Source organism: Bubalus bubalis, chromosome 1 (assembly GCF_019923935.1).
Source record: "Bubalus bubalis isolate 160015118507 breed Murrah chromosome 1, NDDB_SH_1, whole genome shotgun sequence".
NCBI classification, from domain to species: Eukaryota; Metazoa; Chordata; class Mammalia; order Artiodactyla; family Bovidae; genus Bubalus; species Bubalus bubalis.
Genome location: NC_059157.1, coordinates 90,591,893 through 90,608,528, shown reverse-complemented (window position 1 = coordinate 90,608,528; position 16,636 = coordinate 90,591,893). Strand labels below are relative to the sequence as shown.

Genomic DNA, 16,636 nt, shown 5'->3' with positions numbered 1-16,636 from the left:
CCACAAGCTGTGACCTTGCATTTGATCATTATTTTCCTCTACAGGATAAACCTTTAATTTTTTTAGTGAAGAAATTGTCTTTTACACTGAGTGTCCTAGAACTCTTTTGAGAATTGCCCAGCAAAAGGATAACTTCCTTCAATAATGTATCCTTTCAATTTCTGTTCAATTTTTCCTCCCCAATATGACCAATAAAAATTGTTTTGTTTAACAAAATTAATTTTTTTCCATAACTCTCTTATTAAGACATATTCACTTTCTAGGTATATTTGGAATGTAACATGCTTTTTATTTAGAAGAAATTGTGTCCCTTTGTACTTAAAATATTATACTGGGATACTCTGATAATGCGATGTGAACTTATAATAAGGATGAATTATTTTATCATGAAATTTATTTTTAGTCTATTTAATAGGTATTTGAAGAAGATAATCCTAAAATTTCAACAGTTTCATTTGCCAGCTGAGTATCTTAGATATTAGTTAATGTGCCTTCTTGTTTTGTTTTCTGTTATAAGAAAATGATCTTCTTATATTCTATTGCTCTTTGCCAGCTTTAATTATGTTAATTGCTGTATATTTACGTCTTCAATCACTCAACAAATGTCTTCGCGCTCCTAGAAGGTTAGGTACTGTTATTCTTGAGAAGCTCAAGAGCTCCGAACCTGTATCCTTTCTTTTAGCTTCCAAGCAGATACCACGAACTCCTCCCAAACCAAAAACATCTCCACATCCAAGAATCCCACAAACACAATCAGGTAAATGTTTTATATTCTGGCCTGAAAAGTTTGATGTTTGCAGAGTTACTCTGTTGAATTATAGCAAGTTAGGTTTTTAACCCTTATAAAAAACAAGTCTTTCTTTGAAACCTAATAAATATTTATATTTAGACTTTATCAAAAAGTATAGTATTAAAGTGGCTTATTCCAAAAAGCTTTCCTACTCTTATGTTATTTGAGAAGGGGATAGAGAAATATGAAATTTCTTTAAAAAATAGCCTGCCTACTCCTTTTGCTTCTCCTAGTTTGAGAAACCCTTCCATGGTCCTTGAATGTCCTTCACCCACCAGTCCCCTAATTATTTTTTGGCCTTTCAGTCAATTTTATTTAACATTAGGTCTTGAAGATTTTTAATATGTATCTTCTCCTATAAAATATTTACCTAATATTGCTTTGGTTGTTTTGCTATGAGTTTTGGAAAGAGCTAAACAAGAATCATTATAAACTATTTTTTTAATAGTATGGAGGTGGTTACTTGAATGATTAACCCTGACTTCTCAACCAAGATCTTGTTCATTTCCTCTGACTGCCTTGGCAGATCTCCATTTCAGGCTACCATAAACCTGACATACCTCAAAGAAAGCTCATATTTCCCTCCTTTTGGTTTCTCATTTGTATCAGTTGCAGATTCTCAGCATTTTACATCAGTTTTTATTCTTGTCCTCATCCAACCTCTGGACTCCATCAGTTTTTCCAGACATTTCCAGCATTGACGCCTACTCGAACCATATACCCAGTCATGCCTAGTCGGCTGTCATTAGTCCTCCTGCCACTCTTCCCTACTAATTTAAAATTGCATCACCCCTTGATCCTTAAGCGGCTGATTAACTAGTTCACTTCATCAGTTATAGCCACTCAACAAATACTTATTGCATGCTGACTGCGTGCCAGCCAATGTGCTACACCCTGGGATGTGAAACAAAATTTCGGCCTTCTGTGGTCAAGGTAGTTACAGTCTAACCAATCATCTATATTTAAATGTATTTACACATGGCCCATTTCCAAAAAGTATATGAAGTGCACCTACCCAGTGTACTGGAAAGGAACCCTCACTATCACCAATGATCTGGGGAAAGCAAAATGTTAGCAGCATCAAAATTATGCTTGATCCAGGTAATAGCTCTGAATTACCACCACAGATTCTTTAATCACATCTCAGTATCCCTACTGAAAGAAAAAAAAAAAAGAGCTGTTAGATTTGGGAATGATCTTGAATACCTGAGAGATACTAACATTTTCTATTATATTTCTGAGAGAAATTTTGCCCATTATTTTTTCTTTAAAGGAAAACTCCTTAAAAGAAAGTCCTGGGTACCATATCTAGCTAATGATTTTCAATCTGCTTTAATGTATTTTAAAATGTGTTTTTATTTAATTACTAAAACTTTGCTAAAAAATAATACGGATGTGATACATAAGTATATGAAGGTATCAAGGCAACAATCATCTGAAAGAATAAGAAATTTTAAAATAACAGAAAATAAATTTGAAATGTTAATATATAAGAAATGCTAGGAAAAATAATTGGAATTAGTGAATAAGTAAAAATAGAATAAGAATTTTAAAAGCAAGCATATTAAATTTGTGGATAGGAAACTAAAATCTAATTTTAAGAAATCAACAGATAAAATCATGAAAGGAACTCTCAACCTTTTATGTGAATATAAAGAATAGAATAAATATAGCAGGAAAAGGAGAAATGGAAAGAAATAACAAAGCATAAAACAATGAATGCTGGAAAGTAAGAAAACAGATGAAAAATAAGATGTGTTGGAAGTTAAAACATTGAGGCTGTAAAGCCCTGGTTGGCAACATTATAAAAAGTAAAGGAGATTAGAACTAAGAAGGAAGGCATTCATAATTTCATCTTTTTGAGCTGCACTCTATACTTACAAAAATCGATATAGTAAATCAGGATCTTACTCTAGTTTCTGATTATGACACTCTAAGTTTCAACCTTGTTTGATTTTGATTTAGACCTTTAGCTAACCTTTCTTGACAAGATAAGCAACTTTAGAATGGATAGATGCATACACTCAGCGGTTCCACTGAAACTCTGAAACCCTGGAGTGGCTGCAGACTGTAGCAAGAGAGCATCCTGATTCTGTCCCAACTGAGCAAACTCCAGTCCATCAGCATCTCCTCTGGAAAGTAGCTGCCATCCAAATACTTCCATCTTTGTCAGGGTGGCCTAATATAAGGGGACGATTTGGAAAATTGTTCATTCTACGTATTCCTCTTAAAAGTGGGTGAAATTAGGATCTCTCTTACCCAGGAGAATATGAGTTTTACTTAATAGATCCCAGCAATACTCTAGGTTTTTATAGTCTTTCAAGGATGTTTCGTATGTATATAGGTGTATCACTCAGTAATTCAAAGACAAATGTTTAAACTCTCATAGTACTTCCCCCCTTACATCTGTCTAGCTGTTGCAAAAGGCCGTTTGAATGGGAGAATGTTCTGTTCCTATGTGCAACACCAAATGCAAATTGTTATTGTTGGGCTATAAGCCATCATCCAACATAGCATGTACAGCCTAAAGAGCAATGCAGTTGTTAATCTATCACTATTTTCAGAATGAAATTCTGTAATTGGGCATGCTGCCTTATTTATACTTAAATTATGTTGATAAATTAGATAGAAAATTTTAAATTTACTATATTTGGCATTTGAGGACATATTGGGATCAAAAATTTGGAAGAAATCATCAAGAATATTTTATCATTAAATATAGGTTTGATTTTAGATTCCTATGTTCATAAGTAGCAGTGAGCAATCCTGTTATTAATAATTATATATCTAGAAATCTTATAACCATCAAAATTGCTCCTAATTTTTGAGGGGGCAAGCAATGTGAAAAGCAAAATATACTCAGATATTTCAATGTCAAATTTGTAAAGTTTCTCCAAAAGTGGAAAGAAATGTTTATAGGAGTATAGCTTTCACATCATTTTGATATTCACACTTAATTCTCACAGTCACGCTTTGAGTTAGGACAGGTTTATTATGTCTACCTAAAAAATGAGGAGGAAGTTAAAAATGTGACCTGCAGAGCTGGGATATAGGAAACCCGAGTTGGGACCTAGCGATCATGTCTGGACCTTGGGGTTCAGTTCAAGTCTTGGCTCTGGTGCTTAATGACCATGTGACTCCAGGCAATAGTCTCCAACCTTGCTTCAAAGTGAAGCTGATCATTCCTTCCTCTCAGCATTATGGTGAGAATCAAAGGGCATAATCTTTATGAAAGCATTTTTGAAGTTGTAAAATGAACTAATAAATAAGGTAGGCCTTTCTTCCCCCGCTGCCCCCAGGACTAAAACAAAACAAAAATCTATTACATTAGCACCTTGTTACTCCAAAAGAACAGCTGTGGAAAGATGGTTTGAGTTTGTAAACATGTCATTTAAAGGTTTATTTCGAGCCTAAGAATTGCCGGAGGCACAGAACATGAGCCCAAACATTCCCTTCCGTTGCCGATTCTCTTTCTGCTGTTGCTGACCTGACTTTAAGTTGCTTTCATACATGCTTTTGGGGGTCCCACTTTGACTTTACTGAACTCATTCTTCAGAGAAAGGCATGAGGATGGGTTTAAGAAGTCAAGCAAACATCCAGAGAAGAGTACTCTTAGGTTAATTTAATTGCTATCTCTTCTCAAAGGTTTGCAAAATTTCTTCATCCTACCTTTATGCTTAGTCAAATTTTGCTGTTTCTCAGATTTCATTTTTCTTAAAAGTATTTGAAATTCTAACTGATTTACTTTTAGAGCTTAAGGTTTATTTTTCCATATAACTCCTATTTCAATATTTTTTTAAAAGCAATAATCAGGTTTATGCTTTGTCAGATCTTACGTGCTAAGCATGACTGGGAGATGCTGAAACCAAATGACTCATGGTCCAAGCTCTCTCTTTCAGCTCCTAAGGTATTCCAGCGTGTTACTTTGAAGCCAAAGACATCACCAAGTCCAGAAGTGTCCTATACGCCACCTGGTAAATGCTTTATTTCATGTTTAAGTCAAATGCATTCTACTGTCACATTCTACAGCAATGAAACATGAGGAAGGATGGGTATGAGGTCCATATTTCATTTATGTTCAGATACCATGCTGTGTCGTGCATGATATAATCATTTCAAAGTGTTCAGAAAAGTTACATATGTGCTCCATTATTTATGTAAACATTGATATAATCCAAAGGCAGAGAATTATGCCAAGGGTAGAAGACTTCTCTTTTTTCTGACTTATAAAATATAACCTTCTAGAATTAAGGGTAGAATGCTTTTTTCTTTTCTGACTTCTAAAATATAACCTACTAATGTTAACTATGTGATGCTCACGTTTCACCAAAATAAGATAAAGAATTGGGATTTTTCCACAAAAATTATAAAATGATGTTTTGCAAATGGAGAAAATGATGTTTAGCCATTTTCTTGGGTTCAGAAATTTTACACTATTCAGCATTGAGGATTTTTTTTTTTTCCCTTTGTTTGAGGTTTTAATTCTACTTTCCCAGTTCATGGAGCAGTTGCTTAAGAAATTTGTTTCACAAACAAATGATTTCTTTAGCTACAGATCTATTTATTGCCTATCATTTGAGAAGGCTCTTTGCCTGTTTAGGGGGGGATTATGTTGCATTTGTGGGAGAAGTCAAGGTGGGGACTGCAAGGACCCAGACATTTCTCTAGATCCTCAAGGGATCATAAGAAGCCTCTGTTGGCTTCACTAAGTAGTTCATTGTTGGTTCACTAATAAGCCAAGCCAAACTTTTAGCCAGAGTATCTGAGAAATACTACAGGTTTTGCCCCTTTAAAAAAAAAAATTCAATTATTATAAATTCTTAGGTGGTCGTAGAAGATTATAGAACATTCCTAAAACCAAAGCTTTTCTGAGCTGTAGCTTGGACTGATGGCATTTTGGAAGCAAGTGAATTCACTTGCTATCATGGTTTCCTGGTTATGTAAGTGGAGAATGTTTCTGCTGCTGTGGGGTGATTAGGTGGTTGCAGGTGGTAATAGTCCACAAAGAGCCTTTTTGCCCTGAAGTCCAGAATGTAAATTTGTACTGCTAAAAGCAAAAGTCATATTATAAACACCATTAAAAAAAAGCTTATCTTCCCACTGGCAAAAGGTCAACTTCTTGTTTTCAACTGTGGAACAAATATGTTAACGGAGATGGAGTCATTAGAGATAATGACAATATATGTGAGTGATTTTATTTTCCTCTTCATTAGAAAAAGTAGTACTATCGATTCTGATATGACATAATCTCATTAAAGTAATATATGTAATAGTTAAACTTTTCTTCTTTTTAAATATGTAATATTTGCCTTACTTTCATCAATACCTTATTTTTCACACTCTAACTCGTAAGTTTGATTGGAACAGCAGCACAAACGCTCCCCATGGAGCCTTCATTAGGCTTATTTTATTGACTCTCCAGTACTCTTGGCTGGAAAATCCCATGGATGGAGGAGCCTGGTAGGCTGCAGTCCATGGGGTCGCTAAGAGTTGTACACAACTGAGCAACTTCACTTTCCCTTTTCACTTTCATGCATTGGAGAAGGAAATGGCAACCCATTCCAGTGTTCTTGCCTGGAGAATCCCAGGGACAGGGGAGCCTGGTGGGCTGCCGTCTATGGGGTCGCACGGAGTCGGACACGACTGAAGCGACTTAGCAGCAGTAGCAGCAGCATTGACTCTCTAGTTCCAAGTGTCTCTACACCTGAGTGTGAATTGTGTCTCTAAACCCGGTGTTGGTCCTGCCATTGTGTCCATCAGGGGTTCCCCTGTTACTCCATCGGTGTGATGCTACAGGAAGAAACATAAGGCAATCATTACTACTTTTCAGTCTTCTCCCAAGTGTTTAAACAGACTGGATGCAAACAGTTTGGGGGTTGTATCTAGTCTCAGGTTTGCTTCCTAAGGAGCCCATGACTTTGTTTACTGGCTCCTCAGAAAACAGGGTAAGTTACATGTAAATGTAATGTGTGCTGTATATCCTAGAGAGACGGATGCTCTGTAAAAATGTAAAATGTAGTACTGAAATCGGGACGTAGTTATGTTTTAACATGATGTTTGTCTCAATTCTAAATGATGTCAGAAGTGACAAAATTGAATTTTTAGTCAGTCTCGGATTCTCTGTACAGCTCTTTTATTCCACAGATGCCTAAGCATAACACAGCTTTCATCCAGTTAGACCTTTAGAGAATATCCAGTCACTCAGTCAGATTAACTACAGTATTTAATGAGGAATCTAGACACACTGAGCCCACACAGCATGTCCAGAGCCAGAACAGTACTGGCTTTTCTTTTGATCTGCCTTGGAGAAATGCTTTCAAATTCAGGGCAGAGGACTCACTCTGATGCCTGGTTCAGCAGAGCTGTGCCTTCTTTATAGATGTGTTTCTGTACCAAGGGCTGTCTTGGCTATGTAGCAACTTCTGTCACCACAGAAATATTTGGATAGACTTCAGTAATTGGAAGCAAGCCAGGGGGGGGAAAAATCTAAATTTCAGCAAGCTATCCAACCCTGCAAATGCTCTAAACTGCTCTCTTTGGCAGATTCTAATTTGCAGCATTTTTGCAGTTAAGAAAGAAGGGATGAATGCTAAAATGTCTTTTGGAGATGGAATTGCTAGAATGTGGACAATGACTGAATGGTGTCATGGAGAGAAGGAGGACACAGTAATTTCCAGCTTAGGCAGGTGGTGGTGGTTTAGTCGCTAAGTCGTGTCTGACTCTTGGCAACCCCATGGAATGTAGGAGACTGCCAGGCTCCTCTGTCCATGGGGATTCTCCTGGCAAGATTACTGGAGTGGGTTGCCATTTCCTTCTCCAGGGGATCTTCCCTGCCTAGGAATCAAACCTGGGTCTCCTGCATCGCAGATGGATTCTTAACCAACTGAGCTACCAGGGAAGCTAGCTTACGCAGGTGGTAGATGCCAATACCATTAACTAAGGCAGGCAACAACAGGAATAAGGTGCTAGGTTTGGAGGGCCAGTTGGATTGGTGGTTGAAATGAATTTTTGGCTTTCTAAACAGAAGTCAATATTTAGGATGTAGATTTGGGAGCCATATGTCTATGTGTCTACTATGTATAGAAGGTTCTTAAATTTTGAGGGAATGATATCATCCAGGAGAAGGTACAGACTGAGAAAATAAGAGATCAGAGATCAAAGTCTTAGAGGACATGGTTACACTTAAATAGTGGATAGAGGAAGGAGGAGCCAGCAGAAGTTTTTGTCAAATGAACAGAGAGTACCAGGAAAGAGGAACTCAGGAGGCCAGGCAGGGAAGGCCATGAGTAACAGTGAGGAGGAGGAGGAGGCCAAAAAAGCCACTGGCCTTGACAGTGAAGGTCTAGAAGCCTGCATCTGAAACCTGTGGGCCAGTGCTTCAGAGGTCAGCAATTTTCAGACTTGGGAAAGGTAAAACAGCACCGATACCATAGATCACACGCATATTCATAAGTCTGCAGTAAGAAGCAGGAACAGTCACACTACTCAGGAGAAATAAAAACTGTAAATTGACTTAGATCAGTTCTAGTCAGGTTTTGCTGTCAAAGAGGCTAAGCAAAAAAATAAAAAATAAAACCTTTTTGGTCTTTAGAACATTTTGCTATTCAGAACCATAGATGAGGTCTCATGGATTCATGGGTGCAGGAGATTAGTGAAATGGAAGGCCATCTACAGTGGATGGAGAAGACGCAGTTAAGAAACCAGGAAGCAGAGGCAGAGTTCTTAGTTGAGAGCAAGAAAGGGATTGTTTGAAGGGGAGGCGTTAAGGAACTGGTTATTAATTTTAGGATTTTGGAACTCTTGGGTTGTTTTATGGGTGGAGGGGGAAGAATTCATAGATAAATGAAAATATGGATTAATAGACAAAAATATAAGATAATAGAAATGATAGAAAGTGAAAGGTCCCAGAGGAGACACAAGGGAAGGTAACACAAGAGCACAAGTGAAGCTCTGAAAGTGGCCTCTGCGAGGCAGGAAACCTGCTGCCTCTCAGACTGTGCCCCCGGGTCCAAGGTTGGAATAAAGGAAGTGGCAGTCTGGACATGAAGGAGGTGGGTGGCCTATGTGTGTTACTTACCTATGAGAATATCTTTGTAGGCTGTTGCAAGGGTAAAGCTCACGGAAGATCTCTTAGTGCCCATCTCCATCAGAGAGCAACTCCTTCATTCTCCCATCTGTTCTGGCAGAACACTCTTGGTGGTCGTTCACATTTGTCCATATTAGACACTTCCATTCACAGTTCTCTTCTGGTAGTTGAATTTTTCTTTGAAGAGATGCCCTTTATTCAAAAAGGTAGTTTATATATATATATATATATAACTGGTAAGTTAATTTGTTCATTAATATAAATGATAAATTGGCTAATACAAATGGGTCTAAAATATAATAATAGTAAATATTTTAATAAGGAAATCAAAACTGCCTTCTCAGTTAAATTGTCATGATTTGCATTCATAAGTTTCCCCCAGCATGGAAGATTTAGGTTTTTAGAATCATGCTCTTATTCAATTTAATACACAACAGAATGCCACATAGGGGGAAAAAAAAAAGTTGCATTTCTTGGAGCTGCCATTGACCAAATAAGAGAATGATTCACATCCCTTTCCTGTGAATATTTCTAGTTCTTTCCTTTCCACTGATTTCACCTGCTTTAGAACGTCTGGTATGGCAGTTATTAAATCATCACCTCATGGTTAAAATGTGCCAGCGGCAGCAGCAGGAATCCACATTATGCTTGTCTGAATTCCTCAGAAAACTAAGGCAGGCCGCAGGTAATGTGTTTACAATATGGTGGATTTATTGGTAGCACATTTCTTCTCAGCTTTTCCCTTCCTTAATCCCACCTCCTCTCTGTGCAGTCTAGCACTGGAACCAATTAGGATATTTATAAACTACAGGCTGCTTTGTATGGCCATGACCTTCTCAGAGCCACATCAAAGTGCCTTCTCCCTCACCCTACAGATAAACAGTTTGAATTATGGCTGGAAATTCTTCATGTTTTACTGCTTGAATCTTTCAAAAGACTACATAGCAGTGGTGAAATGCTCACCATTATGGTGGGTTTTCTCTCACTTTCTCCACCACTGACCTTTTTTGAAGTTAACCTTTTTAAAACAAACAAAAATCCACATTTCAAGTTCTTCTGGTCGTTATCTTTTAGCTCATAGAAGTTCTAATAGAGTTACATTTCTTTCCAATGGACCAAATTCCACAACTGTGATTTCACTGGTACTTACTCAGTGGCCTAGACTAAGAACAGATGTGACATTCACATTAAATGTCATCTCCAAAAGCCATAAAAGAAAATGAATGTCCATTTTATACGATCTTTTTTCTGCACGAATGGTAAAGTTGTGCTTGTCCACCTTGTGCTACAAAAGTTTTTTCTTCATCTTTCTCAGAGGGAGAATTCTAGCCTGAATCCTATTTTTTTTCCCTCCAGCACCATATACGATGCAAGAAAGTTACACTGCATACCTAAGGGTATTTATGAATTTAGAGTGGTAGGAAAACTTTTCAGTGAGTGAGTAGGGTTGGCAAGGACTTCCTTGTAGGGAAACTGAGTCAAAGAAATACATTATATTGCTCCTGAAAGGAGATTTGCCATAGAAATTTGGTATTAACAATAGGCAAGTCAACCTGATATTTTCCCCAGTGAGCAATAAGGCATCAATTCCCGGCCTACCACTTTATTTTTCCAAAGTAGAACTGGACACAGGTATTAAAAATGTACCACAGATCAGAACTGAATATGAGGAGGCTTGTAGTGTAGCATACATTTGTCTCCCTTGTTTTCCTGCCAGGAGGCCCTAATACTTATTATACTAGAAGCCACATCACTAAGAATGACAAAAATGGCAAAATTTAACTAACATTTACTACTTGACAAGCACTCTCATCAACTTTACATGTGGTGTCTTCTAATGAGTGGCTGATTCCTTTTGCTCTATTTTTCTCCCTATAACTATTATGCCTTTTAGAATAAAATTTTGTTCTCTTTTTAGATCCTCAAGAGTTTTGCTTTTCTTGCCGTTTCCCCCAATTTTCAGCCCGTTTCTTTAAAATAATGTTTCCTATTTCTGTTGGTGGAATTTTAGCAGGAATATCACATGGCAGCTAACCACTTCAGACAAAAGCTGACTTCTTATTTTGAAGATAACTTAGGGAGATAACCTTCTTATGTTTAATTAAATTAGTTTTTTCTTCCCTTTTTTCCCCCTCAGGGGAATCTTCAAAATGAACCATGTCCACTAGAACCTTCCGTAATACACTGACATTTTTCCATTTTGGAAAGACAGTCCTTTTCTTGCCTTAGTGTTTTAGCCATTGTGAAAATATCTTTACCTCATTCATGCTTCCCAGGGTTTTATGTCTGTGGGTTGAGTTTCACTCCAGGTATGGCATTTAGAAGGCACAGTGTTTTATAATCTTTTTCTTTCAGTTCCAAGAGATGTGCTCCTTCCCCATAAGCCAGACTCCGAAGTCTCTCAGAGCGAACCTGGTAAATGAACTGTTTTATTCTCCCAGTTAGGAAGTGTATTTTTCAAAAGGTATTCTTGAGGCAAATATATTTTTGCAATGAGGGTGATATGCAGAAGAAACTCAGAGAAAATTTTAAATAGAAAATGTGTATTTCTTTAGAGGAAGATTTAATCATGCAATCTGCTTGACATATTTCCCCCATGAGGGAATAGGGTATAATTAGTTTATTTTCCCTGAAAGTGTTTTTATTGAATAGGAAATCATGCTAAAGCTATAAGATATAATTATTAACTGAGTCAACCATGTTCACGTTTTTTCAGGGTGTAAATATAGCTACATCCAAATGTGGGTGTAGTTTTAAATTAAAAATATGGGTGCCTACCCAAATTTTCCTCATAGTGACAGTAAATGAAAACTTTAAAGTTTTAGCTAAACTAAGTTCCCTGGGTGTCATCTGATATATAGAATTTTCTTATATTTATTCTGATTCTCTAAGAGAATGTTTAAATGTTCAGATGGGTGCATTGTAGAGACACAGAAACTAGGTTTACTCCACCAGGTAGTAATTCTCATAAATATATTTCTTTGGTTTGCTTTTGGCCTAGTTCTGCAACCTGTTACCTTTAGAATCCATCTGCCAGAGACAACTCTAGGTAATGGTTTTTCCATTTGACCCACTCTGATTTTTTTCCTGGCTGCCATCAAGATTGCAGGTCTTTCTCAAACAATCACACTGAAACATCCTCCCTTCTCAGTCCTCTTCATTGTTTCATTCTCATTATTTTTACCTTTTTCAGAATAGAAAGGCAGTGGCTTCACTGTTTTAAAGGTTTGCTCTGAAGACCAACTTAAGAACTCTCATTACCACGTTCATCCTCACCTACCTCATTTATCTGTGTTCAAAATGATCCCACCTTACTCATGTCCATATAATTAACATTTCTGCTGGCTTAATGGTTCTCAGCTGTGGCCTTAACAACACACTAGCATGCTGTGGAAGGCTCTGGCAAGTAATTATTATATATCTTAAAATACTAAAATTTGCCAGTGGTTTATTTTTAAAAATAGATTTGAATGGACTCCAGATGGTTGCTACAGTGATGATACCCTCTCCTCTGGTTGATCCTGTGTGCTCTCTTGGAGGGGAGAGATGCAGCTGAGGGACCTAGAACCATGTCTAAACCATACCCATCTTAACCAGGCATGGTCATGGACTGTGTCAAGCACTGAATGTTGTTTATTATCTATCCTGGTGGGGGAAAAAACAGTTGAGAACCATTATTCTGATATTCCACAGGTTCCATGCACACTTAACTTTCTTTTCCATGACCCACTTAATGTTTTCCTTTTTGTATTTCAAGTAACAGAATTTCATGTAATATTATTTTGGCTAGTTGCTGGCTTTTGAATCTAAAGACTGACAGCCTTGGTACTTACTTGTCTTTTCAGCTCCTTTAGAGACACGAGGCAGCCCTTTGATTCCTATGATTTCACCAAGTACTAGTCAAGAGGAACTACAAACCACTCTTGGTAAATTTTGCTTTGATATTCAGCCCAATGAGGACTTAACATTTTAGGAATTGCCCTTAGAGTAGCCATATGTATGTTGTGTTCATGGTGTTCCAAACAATAGAGGATCTCTCTTTATCACTGTAAAAGATATCCATTTCACCTGATTCTTTTACATTAACTGTGTATTTGTCCTTGTAATATTTATGCTGATTTCCAATACAAGATGAGAATGCTTTAAAACATCTTAACAAAACTTCAGTTACTTTTTTGGAAAAAGAATCTTCCCGATATATGTATAATTATGGCTGGTTTGCATTGTTGTATGGCAGAAACCAACACAACCTTATAAAGCAATTTCCCTCCAATTAAAGAATAAATTAAAAAAAATATCTTCCCAGTGTATATCAATGCTATACTTTCTTGTTGCTTTTTCGGTATTTGAAACTGCATTTGGGAAGAAAAATTTTATTTTTGAAATCTGAATATCTTATAGTGTCAAATGTAATGCTAAGCAATGGGAATCCCAAAATACAACTGCTTTAAAAGTAAGTCCTTACCTTGGAGAAATCGCCATCTAATACAAAGACAGGATTTAGCAATAATTGTGCTTCCTCTGTGCTACCCAGTGTTCTACACATATTTTTAAATTTAAGACACATTACAAGTTTGTGATGTAGATTCTATTGTCCCATTTTACAGATTAGAAAATTGAGGCATTGAAAGATTTTAAAAATCTGGCCAAGCTGTAGAGCTAACATCAGAGCCAAACTGGAACCCACATTCTCAGTTGTCAGAGCTCCTGGAATTCACTCTCATATTATCCATTACAATGAGATCATAGAGAAATGAGCAGCACACTGAACAAGCAAACTACCTGGGGGTATCAGGGAAGGCTTCACAGAGGAAGTGGCATGTATGCTAGGTCTTCCAGTTGGAATGAGAGTTAAAGGTATGAAGGGCTCTTCAGGTTAAAGAGAGATGGGGAAGAGGCACATACAGAGAATGGTAGCCAGACTCATCTGAGGAACATGTGGGTGGCCTGGAGACACACAGGTGGATGGATGAGTCAGGAAGACTGGTTGGGATGAGCTGGCCATGCTTTCTAGGAGTTCAGCATCAATGTCTTCACCCTCATTTGCCTGCAACTTGGCTGAATGTCAACAGGAAAGCAAGAATTCCCAGCTTGTGTCTGTTGGCTCCTCTGCCCTGTCCACACCACATCCCACGTGGTTATGTTTAAATCAATGGCTTTACTTTCCTTCCTTCTTCCCTTTTCAGGTAAAGCCATTCTTTGTGTGTGAAATAAAGTTACTGATCCCATTTTAATAGGAATCCTTTTTGAAGGAAAATACTTAAAACTGAATAAGCGAATATATCTTAATTACCAAATATTTATCTATCATAGCATAGGCCCTCAAAGTCAGCTTTACCCATGAGAGGAAGTCAAAAGTACTTATCAAGAACCACTGCTGAATATGTTAATTATCTAAGTTCCACTTCTGGTTTTTTTGCCTTTTTTTTTTTTAACTATATCTTAGTTTATTGGGCCAACTATCACAATTATCTATGAGCAGAATCTAGATTATAAAACAGGCAGAAAATATGATGACAGCATATTTATTTTCACCAAATATTTCCTTGGATCCAGTATGTGGCAAAGTGAACAGTATAATTTGCTCTGTCAGTATGATATTATAATTATTTCAAGTTAATATAGGAGTGTTTATTTTGTTAGGAGTAATGTGTCTGTATGTCAATAAACTTTGACTTTCATGTGAGATAAATAGAATATTTATTCTTATGTGGTGTAAATGCACATTATTTTCTATGATCTATTTTTTCCAGCTCATCTAAATAACTTGTGAAGCTCGTGAAATAAAAGGAAACATGAAGGCAATGATACATAAGACAGGAAGCATATCCAAGAGTATAGCCATGCCCGATATCATTAAACAGTGATCCTGAACTAAAAGCTTTCAGAGATCCTTAATAATCACTAATATAATAATTTAAGGAGACAATAAATATAATAAATCAGAGTTATTAAAATGTACCAGTAACTTTAAAATAAGATGATCACTAGGCATAGTTATAAATGCAATTTACCCTTTTATCATTGCATGGGGAAAAAAAGAGTGTGGGGTTTTTCTTGTTTGTTTTTTTTTTTTACTTGTTCATTAATGATATTTATTTAAAGCCATTCATCTTACTGTGTTTTTCCCCAGCAGAAACAGACCAGTCTACCCAAGAACTCTTCACAGCGAAGGTTCCACGAATGACTGAATTGGCAAAGACAACTCGGGGTAAAGCTATTTCCCTACCTCTGGATAGTGGCTTTTCCTTCTTTGTTTAAACAGGAAGAAAATTTTCCTTTAAGAAACAGAATTTTCATCACAGTGAGTTAGTTTAAATTTTTTCACTTCATAGGTACAGAACATCAGCCAAGTAGTAATATTTATACGATTACCAGTTAAATGTAGGAAAGACAGTCTCTCTAATTAGAGCTTTGCTTTTGAATGCTAATGTTCTTTGCAGCTGATGATAATGACTAAGAATGTAAGCTCCTATTTTTTTTCCCTTGCCTTACCTTCTTTCGCCTCATTTTCCAGATCTGATAAATAACAATCTGTTACCTTCCTTCTTCTCCTCCTATTTTCTCTACCTCTTTTCCTCTTTGTCCTATCTCCAAAACTTGATGAACTCATTGATATTGCAGCCTGAGAAAGGGAACTAGTAACAAGAAAATCATTTTTAAATATGAATTAATATTAGAACATCAGGAAGATTTGCTCTGGGGTTTCCTTATATTATTTCTTCTTTCTCCTTTTTGGGAAGTCAACTCGCCTACACAAAGCTTTTTCTCACATCTTCATGCTCTCAGACACCTTTCCTTTTTATATACTTATTTCTTACTTGGATTGTAACCAGTTGCAGATTTCCAGGATTTTCATGGTTTTTTTTTTTCTTTTCTTTTTTTTCCCCTTTAATAACCCTCTTTTGCCCATTTCTACCTCTAGCATGTGGAAGAAAGCCCCCCAAAATGAGAGCAAATAAATTCTAAAGAGCTGCAAGACAAATTTATTTTACTCAATTGTCAGTTATACTGGAAGGGGGGATTGGTAGAAGAAATATAGCAATAAGAGGAAATGACAATAAAAGAAATCTACCTTTAGGGGATATATTTTAGAATAAGTAGAGAAGTACTTACTCTAAATGAACATGACTGAGAATACTCACTATGGTATAGGGCAGTTCTTGTAAATTTTCTAAGTCTTTTGAATTTGCTTCATTTTTATAATGGCTTAAATGTTAATTTTATTATTTACTTTATTACCTTTCTTGTTTATTAACTTTTATTTATTTAAAAAATATGCACAGAAGTAAGGAGCCTAGTATAATAGCAGTCTTCCCACACCCTCATTATTAGTTTCGGAGGTTAACAGCAGATGTTCAATCCTATTGCATCCATACCCTATCCTGACCTTTATATGTTTGTTTTTTAATGTTGCAATGGCACCCCACTCCAGTACTCTTGCCTGGAAAATCCCATGGACAGAAGAGCCTGGTGAGCTGCAGTCCATGGGGTCGCTCGGAGTCAGACACGACTGAGCAACTTCACTTTCACGTATTGGAGAAGGAAATGGCAACCCACTCCAGTGTTCTTGCCTGGAGAATCCCAGGGACGGGGGAGCCTAGTGGGCTGCCGTCTATGGGGTCGCACAGAGTCGGACACGACTGAAGCGGCTTGGCAGCAGCAGTAGCAGCAAACCTCTTTAATGTTTGGCTTAATAGAAGATAGCTGGATTCTCATAATCAAACACATTGATGTTTTTACAGCAAGATATGTATTGA

At 36.9% G+C, this 16,636-nt stretch overlaps 1 protein-coding gene across 50 annotated transcripts in view; it reads left to right on the top strand.

Moving 5' to 3' along the window:
- Positions 1-16,636, top strand: part of LOC102400543 (ABI family member 3 binding protein) — a 295,359-nt gene that overhangs the window by 204,700 nt on the left and 74,023 nt on the right. For 39 of the 50 annotated variants that reach the window (XM_044941166.2, XM_044941140.2, XM_044941123.2 and 36 more), the window contains 6 exons: positions 683-757; positions 4,690-4,764; positions 11,232-11,291; positions 11,878-11,925; positions 12,722-12,802; positions 15,010-15,087. In XM_044941166.2, the coding sequence (XP_044797101.2) occupies positions 683-757; positions 4,690-4,764; positions 11,232-11,291; positions 11,878-11,925; positions 12,722-12,802; positions 15,010-15,087 (417 nt within the window). The remainder of the gene's footprint in view (positions 1-682; positions 758-4,689; positions 4,765-11,231; positions 11,292-11,877; positions 11,926-12,721; positions 12,803-15,009; positions 15,088-16,636) is intronic. The other 11 variants (XM_044941197.2, XM_044941074.2, XM_044941015.2 and 8 more) reach the window with 7 other exon arrangements.